The following is a 13,826-nucleotide window of genomic DNA, read 5'->3' on the forward strand; positions in this document are numbered from 1 at the left end:
AACTTTTCTGATCACTGTTTCGCAAAGTTTGAGTAATATTGTAAAATAAAACAATAATATAATTGGTCCACTTCGTTTAATCTTAATTGAATATTACTTATGTATTAGCCCAAAAGTGCCGATTGAAAATTAAGTCTCGAAAAGGCATTTTACGTTGAATTATTATAAATGGCAAAGGATTTTTAAAATGTTGCCACCAAGTATAATCGCTCTGTATTATATTTAAAGAAATTAAATAATGAAAAATCTGCATGAATGTATACATGTTTCTTGCGTTATGAAAAAACAACGGTATATAAAGCCATTAAATTTTAAACAATTGTCCTCCATTCAAACATGGGCAACGTTCAAACGTTGTCCATGTTCAAACGTTGTCCAACAACATTCAAACGTTGTCCTCCATTCAAACATGGGCATCTGGAAGCCCGAATTCGGAATTTCTTTTGTAATCTGTTTCATATTTTCTTAAACTTTTGACGAATTTTTTTAACAAACTTTATATGATGAACTAAGAAAAGACTGAAAAAGAAAGAAACGTATTATGCCAACTTTTAACGTTGCATTGGGAATTCTAAACGTCTACTGCTATGCTGCTTTTAAATTTTTTGTAATTTTCCATGTTGAACACGGCGTAAATGAGAAGAAAATTATGCTTAATAATAAAGTTAAAAAGACAAAAAAAAAAAAAAAGGGGGGGGGTTAGTAGAAGTGAGTGTAACGGCAGACTAGTAGACTGCGAGCTCAGCGAGAGCATAAAAATCCTCAACAAACCCTTTTGGGCGTCCGATTAAATTTGGACTTTCAGGTTTTTAAAAATTTCTTTTTTATTATTTATTTTCGTTTAATCTTATTGCTAAGTCTCATAACGTTAGAAGTTTAAAACTGAATTTATTCTTTATTTTTTTAAATTTTCCCATTATCATTGTCATGCATTTCATATCGTACCGATTTTCACGCGTTCGCTTATTTTATTCGTTACAGAATCGGAGACTTACTAGTTTAGAATATTTGCACATACTTCCAAATAACGATTTATTTATAACCAACTCTTTATAGTTAATTGCTACGATATCACTTTATGATGATTCTATAATGCGCATGGTGCACTGTACCGTTGATGTATTCTCGGAAGCATCATCAAATAAAGCTTCAGAATTTGAATTTCAAGACATGTCTCAGAATTTGAATTTCAAGACATGTTTCAGAATTTGAATTTCAAGTCGATTTAGGATAAGGAATTATTGTAAACACTCTACTTTCATTCATCAGTGTTCAGTGCATGAAGAAGCAATTTGAGATGTCTGACACTTATCGAATAGCATTTGAAATAACGCGTTTTGAATGGTATTTTATCTCGCCTGTCACTAAAAATAATTTTCTAGTCGAACTGCAAGAATTTTGCAACATTTGCACACATCTCAGGATCGCCTTCAAATGATATACAAAAAAAATTATCATTTCTTTAGAATTCATCCAATTATGAGCGCATAAATATGATTTTAAGTTATCGCATATGTAATGAGAAAAGATGTGAAGGGGAGGTCATTCATCTGTTTTCGACGATACATAAAATCAATTACACATGTAAGTTATTTTTTAAGAGTCTGGTTAATTTTTTGTATTTTTATGTTTAGAAATATATATTTTTGGAAGCAAAATGGAAGCTGATGACAAAAGTTTAAATATTTTCCAATGTATGACAATTCGGAGAATGACATCACAGGATGTGGACTCATGGTAATAAGGTTAAAATACGTCATTATGACGCGCTCCATGAGTTAACCCCGGGAATCTGTGAGTCAAAACAAAAATTTCAAAAGGAAATTATAAAGCACTTATACTAGTTGACTAGTATTTATTAATTTAAAAGTATAAAAGATACATTTGGTGATCTTATGGAAGCACACCTCAATCACTAAATATAATGCAATGTTAGGTGACCCCTGGAGTCCGAGTTAACGTCATTAATGAGTAAATTACATTAAAGTTATGTTAAAATATTTAAAAGAATGCCACTTTTCTTTAATTGTCTTTACATAAACTATCTATAACATTTTAATCTACTTTAAGTATTATTTTAAGATATAATTTTCTGAAGGTGGGTTCCTCCAAAAACTTTATGTGCTAAGAGTTCCGTGAGTCGACAAAGTTTGAAGGCCATAATCCTATACTAAAAACACTTAGGGAGTTCTGCTATATAAAACGTAAACGAGAATTTTGTGATAATTTAGTCGATGGTAATGTATATATTTTCATTTTCTTCTTATTTAGCCAAGATTTTACTTCATTTTCTTTATTTATAGTTTTACTTATCAAATTACAAAGCGCTATGGACTTTGTTCCTGCCAAAGCAGGTAGACTTTATGTGTAAATAGTTTTTACTCTTGTGAAACGTTTCAATGTACTGCAAATTGTGTTTTTCATCATTTTACTTATCAATTATTGCTTATCAGAAGAATAATTTTTATGAAATTTTAAAAATGCCGTACAATACATCCTGCAAGAGATGGCGCCACCAGAGCTCCAGTCAACTAAAATGCTTTTCATCCCTACGAATAGATGGCGCCGCACGAGCGCCTCATTTGTTCAAAGTTATATATACATGGTGTTTTCACCTCTGGCTTCGGCTGTGTACTACGGACGGCGGCACAGGAGCCTCCGTCGCTAGTAATCTCTGAGTTCTAGCACAGCATGTGCACAAGTACTTCCATATTATTGGATACAACTTACTCAATTCTTCACGCATTTAAAAGTAAAATATAATATATTGGTAAAGGCCATTAATGGTCGATTGCCTCTTACTAAGTGATAAGACATAAGACATGTGACTTAATTTAGTAAAAATGTGTAGTAAAGTTTAAATATCACGCTGAATAACAATTAAAGTTCTTAAAAATTTACGCTGATTCTTAATTTTGGACTTTGTTTCTGAATGTGTAGTTTGTTTTATCCTCAAAACTCGTTATCAGACCCCAAATGAAAAATAATCTTTACGCCTGATCTTAATTTCTTAAACTGAAATATAAATTTCGTGAAATGATAAAATTAAAATATAGGTTTTCTACTTCAAAATAAATGTAATCTGAATTTTTCTTCAAGCTATATTTTAAAAATATTATAAATGTAAAAATTACCCGATATTTCTGGACCTAAATTAAAATAATCGAAGTACGTAACTTTGCGATTAAAATGAAAAATCATAAACAAATTCTAATTACTTTCGTTTGTATAATTTATGAACGATGAGTAATACAGTAATCATAAAGATTTAGCATACAATGTCGTGTTCATTATACCACATTTTTCATATTTTTACCATTTCATATTCTTTATCTGCCAAGAAAGACAATGAGAAAATTACATAAGAAACTATTCTAATGCAAAGTTTGCTTGTAAAACACAAAAGTAGGCTTAATTTTTGAATAATTAAATTATCGCTTATCAGTGAAAATGATGTCGTGTAATAAACAGTCTGTTATCTTACAGGATTAGATTATAACAAAACAATTCATTAGGTACACAGAAAATCAATATTTAAGGTTAAATTCCCGCCGTTTTCAAAAACTGGGAAAAATGTTTGAATCATTATGCCTGGTGCTATTTTGGCAAGTTTCCAAATTTTCACAACCTTAGAAAACGTGAAGTACAAAACCTCGAAGGTACACAGCCGAAGCCAGAGGTGAAAACACCATGTATGTATAGTAAATATTGAGAAAGGTTGGAGTGTGCTTTTCTGCAACATTTTTAAATAAAAGCTGCGCAAATAAAGATTGGCAGGAAATGTGAAGTTCAGATAGGCCTTTTCAGTTTTCTAAATTGAAACAAATCCAATAGATAGAACAGAAAGTTTTGATTGCTTTCAAATACGGGTATTTAGAATTTCCTTTCATTTTCAATCACGGAAATTTATTGGCAATATTATTTAAATTTTAAACTATTTGAAATACAGTTCAAACATTCTGCTACTTAATGAAAGGTATTTTCACAATAAAAACAAATTTGTAGAAATAATGGGAAGAATTTGTTATTACGTCTTTCCACGAAAATCCACACTTGGGTACAGCACCATACAAATTTATTCTTCGGGCACGATAGACGAGTAAGATTAAAACGCTTTTCTTAAACACTTTCATTGTCTTTTATACTTTACAAAGATGTTACAAATAGCAGACCGTCATGGAAACACAAGACGGTTAGAAATCAAATCAGTCAAATGATTGTTTACAAGTGACACATAAAATGTATTTCTCAAACACTTTTTTTTAAAGCACCTAAACAATGAAAATGAATCATTGTTTAAGACAAACAAACAAATGACAATGAATAGGAAGTCCTTATGATAAGATACGGATAATACGCGAGGGTTTGCAGTTATTGGAGTTTAAGATGGGTGAGTATAAGTGTTTTGTAATTTCTCATATACTAAAGAAAATTCCTCTTAGAAAACCTTCCAAAAGAGTATATATACACTCTAAGGTAGATAGTCCTCGATTGTGTGTGTGTGTCTGTGATGATTTGAGAAATGTCGCACACATGATATACTGAAGCATGAAGCGTACTTGCAGATGTAAAAGATCTAATAAGAAGCAGTCGTAGCTAATGTAAATAATATTTCTTTATTTTAGTTAAAGATTTTGCAATTACAGATAACTTAGCACACTAAAGGTATTCCAGAACGTAACATTTACATTTTTCATACTGTTGCGATACGAAAAGGGCAACAAGCAGTAGTCTAGCTTACCCAAAGTGCAGGATGAAATCTTAATTCAAAATGAGTTAACTTCGGTTTTAATACCATTTGATCAAGTAATTAATACAGTTCTACAATAATTATTATTGGTTGAAAGCTTATATAAGTTGTTTTCGTCAGAGTGATATATAATCGTCAGAGTGTTATGTATAAGTCATATGATATTGGTTTAACCTAGAAATATCGCAGTTCAGAGAAAATTATTATAAAAAGTTACTGTTTCGGAGGCAGAAAGGCGAAGTACCCAAACTAAAATGAAGAGGGTTTGTTTGTTTATGGGATTACGGCAAAACCTCGAGGACTATCTGCCTAAGAGGAGGGATGCCTTCGTGGAGGATTTTTCTAGGGGAAACTGGCTTCTATACACGTTACAGACAGGATAAATCACGAAAACGCTCATGCAGCCAGCCAGGGCTGTGGAGTCGGAATCGGAGTTGGGCAGCTTTGGGGGCTAAAAGGAGTCGGAGCTGGAGTGCTAAAAACAGGTTGACTCCGACTCCAGTTTTTGTTGGACAGTTTGAATTTGAAATGAAATTAACGTGAATTGAAAAACAAATTAATGACAAAGTGAATTATTATTTTTATGGACTATATAAATTAATAAATAGTTATTTTCTATTATATTACCCCATATTAATAAATAAATATAAGAGAGGTGGATAAATGTGATATTTGCCGTTAGCGACTAAACTGATCCATTTAGTTACAAATCTCCCTGGTAAATTTATGTAAGCAGCAAAGAACTCCCAAAATTGATGCCGTTCTTAGGAAGCGAGCAGGAAAAGGAGCAATTTATTGATCAAGCAGCACGATGAGGAATTACATATCTGATGATACAGAGGTTGTTAGAATTAAGAACGTTTTTAGAAGATGAAGATAACCCTAATGTTTCACTATCAGAAAGACTGTAAATGATCTTTCAGATTGGAAACTCTTCTTTCTACACTGTATATAGCCACAAAAAAGCTACAATCCCTAAAAATTAACAGTAGGCGAGAATGGTAGAATGTGATGTTTGTTCTTTCTTAAATGGAAGGTTTATTGCAGAAGGAATTATTTCTTCAATGAAGAAAAGAGAAACTAGTCTGCTAGACAATGAGATCTTGCTGAGTTCAATATATGTAAATCCAAAACACCGAATTTTGTTGGATGACGAACAAAGTAAGAAGGCTAAGAAAGCCATACATGAACTTCCAATAAGAATGAAATTATTTTCAGAACAATTGGAGTATTCAAATCAGTACAGTCAAACTGTAGACATTGCAACTGAGTCTATATTATCCTCTTTCAGTGATGAATTAGATTTTGAGATATATTTTTGGATAATATTGAAAAGGCTAAGGCAAAGCAAATGAAAATAAAGAACCAAGAGCCTTTAGATATAAAGATGAAGAAATACAAACAAGATTTCTACACGGCCTTTGAAGAAATAGAGAAATATGATTGCTCTTGTAAAACACCTCTTTTAGAACTTATAAAAATCTATACTGAAAAATTAAAAGAAGTAGCCAGTAAGAACTCTTCCTCAGTGTGGAAAGACTTTTCTCAGCTCAGAAGTTTATCAAATCGAATCTATGGTCAAAAAGATCTTTCCGAAGCTATACTGTTTCTTAGAAATAACTAATGCCAGTTTCTCCATTTCATTATAAATGATAATAACTACAAACGATAAAGTAAAAATCTGAAAGGTTTGAGATTTTAAATTACGTTCCAAAGGCACTTTTTTTTAACGTTTTGCGTGCTACCGTTATTTATTAAATATTTTGTTCTTCGAACTTAAACCATAAATTTCAGTTCAATAGCAATGTCGCAAAATAATTTTAAAATGAGCCTATCTCCCCCCTCCCGTAGATTGTTGCCATTGCTCGCTTTCAAATTGTTGAGTTTGTTACTCAAAAATTCGTTAAAGTTTTACAAAATATGAAATTGATAATAAAACAAATTCCAAATTTCAAATTTGGCTTCCACATGCCCATATTCGCAGTAAGATTACGTCATTCAAAATTCGATGGCTCTATGCACCGTTTTCTTATCACAATGCGAGAAATATACATACATTTATGCAAATTTTCCATTATTTAATTTCTTCAAATATAATACAGGACTCTAACATTTGGTGGCAACAGTTTGAAAAGTGAAAAGGACACTTATAGTGATTCAACGCAAAATCGCAAAACGAAAACAATAGTCCTTCAGGGACAAAGCGCCTTTGGACTAATTAATATAAATAATTTGCTATGCCATCAATTTTTTGTTTCTGTAACATCTTTTATTCCTTGGATAAGTCCACCAAGGGCGGAGCGATAAAACCGTGAATACCAGTGGTTCGATACGGGTCCAAATCCCGGAAAATGAGCTACCTGGATGATAGCATTTGTGTTTCAACTTGTGTACCCTGAATGCGAACCAGTCTTCCTTAACAAGTGCTGCTCGTAAATAATCTTCCTTTTATACCATTTGTGCTTTGCCATGATTAACTGAACCAAACCTTAGGAAAGATGTTTGCTTTTTTAGAAAGTCAGAATTATATTCAGCCAATCCGTTGAATCGCCTGGAAAAGAACTACCAGTGTTCCGCGGCTTTATCCGATCCGCCATAAATATGTCAGAACAAAGCCTCAATAATTGCCTTTTTTGTGAAACTTTGTTACAACATATGGCACCGAGAACTTTTGTCTCCATACTCATTCATCGTTAAAATTATATCACTTACACATTTAATAAAATGTTAATTTTTTAATTAATCAGAACGTAAGCCTCAAGCAATTCATTTAAAATTGCATTACATAATAAAATGACTTCAGTTTATTTGAATTACGAAAAAAATACCGAAATTTTAACAATTGCGACATTTTGAATATGTAATTAAAAATTTTCTTGTGGCAAGTCATCTAAAAGAGGTGGGAAATAACTTACCGGTGAATGTCAAAAAAACAGCAAAGAAATAAGTATCCATTTTGTTTCTTTCCGCTGCTGGACGAACACTTTTTCGAACCCGCCGACAAGGAGTAATACAAACACAGCTGATGCAGAACTTAGCAGTATTCTTTCGCTCCGGTGTTTTCAACTGTGACGTACTTTACGACGTCACGGATGTAGAAGCATGGACGGCGATGTCGACTTCTCCAGTTGGAGAACAAGTTGCACATGCGCAAAGTGGAACTATAGGATAGGTAAGGAAATTCAAAACAAGATTCAGTTTTGTGTAGTATAAATATTGTTTGAAATAAGATACTTCTGCTGAAAAAGACAAAAATAACTACATGTAAAGAAATTAAAAACTGTGAAACTTTAGATTGTATGTTTATTTATAATTTGATCATATGAAAAATAATTTAAGAAATAGCCTATAACTAATTGCATTAAAAGTATTTTGAATGAGATAAACGAACAAAACTGTGTATGTTAATGATTTTTTTTATTATGTCAATCATTTATTACTAGTTAGTCTCCCGATTCTCTAACGAGTCAAGTAATGCTTTAAATTAAAATGGCCAGCTAACGTATCTGCGTCCTGGTCAGCATTCAACTTTTGTTTTCATTCTCTATTGATCTGTCTCGAATAACTTTTTTGATGTGCTAAACTCGTCCAGCGCATGGAAAAAACTAAAACTTTTCGACTGCTCAATGACCTTTTTCAGACTGCTTTTGATTACTCTTATTTTCGAAACACTTCTTGTAAATGTAACACTTCTTGCAAACATCATCAGCTGAATACATCCACGCCACGCACATTTCTTTTCTGTTCGCCCTTCATTTTTCTTCGTCTTTTTTTTTTTTTTTTTCCTTCGCCGTTCTGAATTATATTAACTAGACGCTGGAAATAATAACTAAAGAAAAATACATAATACCTCAAGTAGGCAATTTATGCCTTAAAGCTCCTTCATCTCATAATACCTTAAAACTAACATAAAAAAGTTCGCAGGATGCAAATCCTAAAATTAAGTCTTAACAATATTTACATCTTACTGATTGCATTATTGGAATCTTAAAAATTCGCAAATTTAAATAGATAAAAATAATATCTTTATTGTTTTCCAAAATAGAAAAGTTTTAAAACTTGGGATTCCATTTTAAGCTGCTTTACAAATCGTTGCCATCCTCAGCTTCAAAACAAAGAGTAATTAAATTAATATATTTGTTTACATCTTCGATATTTCTATCTTACATTTAAAAGAAATGAGTAACAACATATTATGTAGAAAATCATTTTAAAAGGATCTTTTCATAGTATCTTTTAGAAATAGTAGTATACAAGAATGTTTCTGTTTAACGCAAAAAAAGTTCACTATAAATGGCAGTCTTCTTTACCTGTGAATAAACAGTTTATATCGGGCACTTTGAATAAACAGTTTATTTATAAAAAAAAACACGAAAAAAAGGGACATTCAAAATTTTGTTAGATATCTTTGTTAAAATTACACTTTCCATGCACTTTTTCATGGATTCAATAATTTATTTTCGCGTAAGAATGTTCTGTTTTTTATTGTTCCTCCGTATGAATTGATTTTAGAAGAGCTTTCGAAGAAATATCTTGCTTCCATATCCTTCAACTCACTCCATATATATTCCATAGGACTTAAGTCCGAAGAATATGGACGAATTTTGATAACTTCAGGGCGGTTATATCATAACCAAAACTGAATATCTAGGGTGTGATCTTTAGGAACATCTGTAGCTTTAAGATCGTTATTCTGATATAACTTGAATATATTTTGCATTCCAAGTTTTCTCGCAAACGATTTTAATTTTTCATTAAGAATATTAAAAATTTATCCCAAAACTTTTGATTAACACTAAATTTCGTATACTAAATTTTAAACGCTAAATTTTCTGTTGATTGAATGATATGTTTTTGTGCCTTACGAAGAGAAATCTTCCTATTCCACAGTACAAAATTGTTGTAAAATACATAGTATTATGTGAAATATGGAAAAAAAACCTTATATGAGCCATCTGTATGAAAGCCAAACGAATACCCGAAAAAGATATTCAAAGAAAGTTAAATGAATAATAACAAGAGAAAATACGCAGACGGGCAGAAACGGCGTGTATAACGCAGATGAGTATAATGGATGCAATGTTATCTATAGCTGTAAACAATAACGTCCCTTGGAGACGTTATAATGTACAATTAACTATCTAAAATTTGTTTTATTTTGATTCAAATTTTGGATTTAGCTTTGTTTTGATGGCCTTTTCATAAAATAATTTGATAAATTAATAATTTTAGCTCTCAATTTCTTAGTAAAGCAATAAAAAACACTGCTAGTTTAAAATGGCATTTATATTTGCATTGCATATTTCCGATATTATTTACAAAAACAAGAAAACACAATAAATTTTTTACAAAAAATACACAATAAATTTTTTTCACCGAATTTATTAATGCTTTTTTGTTTTCGTAAAAGCAGTTTATGCATATTGTTTTCAGTAATTAATCCAAAAAATGCAAAATTATAATATGAAATAAGCTTCATTACCAAGAAAATAAATAGAATGATATTTATTAAAATAGTTGTTACTTACATTAAAAATTACCGAACGAAATTTCTTTTCCTATTTATTTAATATACTCTTTATGAGACCTTACTACTCTGGAGCTTTCATATTTACAGTTAAAAGAAAGAAGTATTAAAAAATAATGAAGAATATAACTTTTGCCAAAACAGTAATTTATTTTTGGAAAATAACAGGACACTTTTTACCGAAATTATAAATTTAAAATCTTAACATGAATTTTTTATGTTATTTCAGTGTCCTTTAATACTGGTAAATTTTTGTATTTCTTGATCAGCAACTATATGAACTACTAAAGTATAGAACCATGCGAGAAGTTTTTGAATATTTTTTATATTTCAAGAACCCTTAATCTGCAAATAACTAGTGTTAATTTTAACCATGAAACTAGTGATTCAAACATTAGATTTATACAGAATAAAAATAGATCTTCAATTAATGAATGAATGAATTATAATGTTAGTGTAACTGCTTAAATATTCATCTTTTACGTTAGTAATCATTCCATTTTTAATAATATTATAGGAAAACAACATTCAAGAATAACATCTTTAATCAAAGTAAATTTAATTTTTCTGAAGTGAGCTTTCTAATGCTTTACAGTCTAAAATTTTAAACAGAACCAGAATTTAAGTAAAGGGGTATTATTATTATTATTATTTACGTGCTCTGCCCTAAGGCATACACGGAAGGATAGGATGCCTTTGTGGAGGACTTTCTAAGGGAAATTGGCCCGTATTAACACGTTACACACAGGAAAAGCCACAAAAACGCCCATGCAGCCAGCCCGTTCGCAGGATTTGGACCGAACTACCAGTGTTCAGGGACTTGATCGCTCAGCAGCTGGTGGGCCAAGTAAAGGACAAAGACTAAAATTTTCAGCATTCCATTGACAGATCGGAAGAGAAACACATCGGTGTAAATTTAAAATAAGGTATTAAAGCAACTTTAGTTCGCTATAGACTTTGAGATTCCTCTCTTCTTCAGCAACCAAAACAAAACCCCCTTTTTTTTTTTTTTTTTTTTTTTTTTTTTTTTTTTTAAGGGAAAAGAAGACGAGGTTATGTTACTTAATTACGGCAAAGCCTCGAGGGCTATCTGCCTAAGGGGAGGGATGCCTTCGTGGAGGACTTTTTAAGGGAAACTGGCTCGTATACACATTACACATGGGGAAAACCACGAAAACACCCAAGAAAAGAAGAAGAAGGTCAGATAAATAGAAATTTAATTAGAGATGGAATCAATAGAGATTTCATCAAAGCTTCAAAATATAAGGTTGCGTTTCGCCTAACGCATTAATAAGTTTAAAAAAGTTATCACAATGTTTCGAAACTGAGTAAAAAATAAAAATTATTTACACTTTTTTATTCCCACTATCGAATTCAATATTCTGACATTAAAAACCAAGATGTAAAACTCATAAGCTGTATAGTATAGTGTTTCTTCTGATTGATTTTTTTATTTTGTAACATAATACCAAATTTAAAGTGTTTCTAAGGCTGATTGTGTAAATGTTACTCACTCGAAATCTCCTTAAAATTTGGGTTATTTCTGTTTGCAGAATTCATTTCATATATATATTTTTTATGTGTATGTATGCAATGAACTCGGCGTATTGTAGGCTACATGGAAATTTTCGTGGTTTTACTCACGTATTCATTATATTAAACCGTTGAGGAATATACTACCGTTTCAAAGCAAGTTTACGATTTTAATAAAATTAAGAAATCAATTATATGACAGAGAAATTGTAATCTGTATATAGCTGCAAAATTTTATCTTTATCCTTAAATATTCTTTTGCTGTTCATGTTAAAGCACTGTGCCCGGAAAAAGGGAACAGAAACTCCGCTTACGGATATACTGAATTAGTCTTTAAAAAAAAAAAAGAAAGAAAAAAAAGAAAAGAATATGCAAAATTGAAACTTCCCACGCCGGGAATCGAACCCGGGCCTCCTGGGTGAGAGCCAGGTATCCTAACCACTAGACCACGTGGGACTTATTCCTACTGCCCCATACATTATACAAAACGAAACAATTCTTTAAAATTCGGTTGATGTAAAATGTATATCAAAATTTAAAGAATTATGCATAATTGTTTTGAAAGAAATGCTCTATTTTAACAATGCTTTCTCCCATCGTTGTTTTTCTATTTATTAAAAATATTGTATTAGAGAAATAAATAAATAAAACAGCAAATTATAACATAAGAAGAAATTAATTAAATTTTTCGAACCTACTCTGATGAACTGACAATACATGCTTTATTTTATGTTTTGAAACAAAATGAATGTTGATTACAAATTTTCACTCCATTCCTGTCATATGCTTCGCTTCAGCAATGGAAGAGAAGCTTGTGCTGCCCTCTATCGAAAGTAAATAAATCTAAATGTCTACAAAGTGTATTGATATTTAGATTTAACGCTAAGGAATGCTTAAGTAGCTTTTAAGATAAACACCTAAAATTTAGACTAGTAATATTTAAAGGGAACTGAACTTCTAATTTATAAATGTTTAGATTAGACTTTGATGCAAAGATAGCTCTGAAAACTGAAATCGCTTTTCCTCATCTTTAAGTTTGTATCAGTGGCGTAACTAGACCTCTAGGGCCCCTATGCAAAAACAATTCTTGGCCCCCCTCATAAATTTACAGTACTAACCTTCTCCTCCCCCCTCCCAAAAAAAGTCGAGGTTTCCAGGAGCCAACAATTTGACAATGATTTTTATAAGATTAGGATTAATAGTTACAAATCTGATATGAACACACATGACTTCCTTGTATCGCCTGTTCAATTACACGCTTTTTGCTGCATTTCATTTTTAAAGTTATTTCCAGGAATAATTTTAACTTAATAACCCGATCCCTCAAGGCAAGTTGAAAATGACATGAAAAATTGCAAATTTTGAATTAAATATCCCGGTCAGTTTTTGTCGTACGGGAATCAAACTTCTTCTAATTTGTTTTTTCATAACGGGTACAAAACTTTCCCAAGCATAAGTATAAGAACCCGAAGACCGAAAAAAAAATTAAAATTCGTTATTTGCGATTTTTTTTTTTTTTTTTTTTTTTTAATTTGACATAGCCAAAACATTTTTCGTCATTTAAAACACTTCTGTAACGGGATGGGACAAAAATGGTTAAAATCGACTAAAATATGCGTACTTTGCTCTGTTTTGTGTAATGGAAAGCCTTCTGAAGATCAGTTTTCTAGGACTAAGTTGTCACTTTCAGAGGCGTAGCTAGGCTTTTCAGCGCCAAGGGTGAAGAATTTGATTCCCCTTCCCCGTTTGCCCAAATTAGGGCTGGTTTAAGTAATTTCGGGGCTTCTACAGACTGGGAGTACAGTTCTCCCCAACGAATTCTCCTACTCCTTAAAAATTGTAATTTCCTAGAGAAGGTTTCTACTATTACAAAATTTATTTTCATAATCATTTTGTTCCAGAAAAAAAATTGTAAACGCATATGAAATATATTTCGTATAGTATACAGGATTATAACTGTTGCTTCTTTTTATTCAACTCTTTCCTCAAAGTTCAGATTTTCCCGTTAGGCTGTTT

At 31.4% G+C, this 13,826-nt stretch overlaps 1 protein-coding gene and 1 non-coding gene across 2 annotated transcripts in view; both read right to left on the reverse strand.

Annotated features, from left to right (window-relative positions):
* Positions 1-7,894, reverse strand: part of LOC118189834 (uncharacterized) — a 117,395-nt gene extending 109,501 nt beyond the window's left edge. Inside the window, exon 1 of the mRNA XM_085818637.1 lies at positions 7,666-7,894. Within this exon, the coding sequence (XP_085674763.1) occupies positions 7,666-7,705 (40 nt within the window). The 5' untranslated portion in view covers positions 7,706-7,894. The remainder of the gene's footprint in view (positions 1-7,665) is intronic.
* Positions 7,895-12,194: 4,300 nt separating this feature from the next.
* Positions 12,195-12,266, reverse strand: TRNAE-CUC (transfer RNA glutamic acid (anticodon CUC)). The gene has a single exon. It is a non-coding gene; the product is annotated as a tRNA-Glu (tRNA).
* Positions 12,267-13,826: the final 1,560 nt, after the last annotated feature.

Source organism: Stegodyphus dumicola, chromosome 6 (genome assembly GCF_044657685.1).
Source record: "Stegodyphus dumicola isolate Sdum_Otavi_A_Nest chromosome 6, ASM4465768v1".
Taxonomy (NCBI): domain Eukaryota; kingdom Metazoa; phylum Arthropoda; class Arachnida; order Araneae; family Eresidae; genus Stegodyphus; species Stegodyphus dumicola.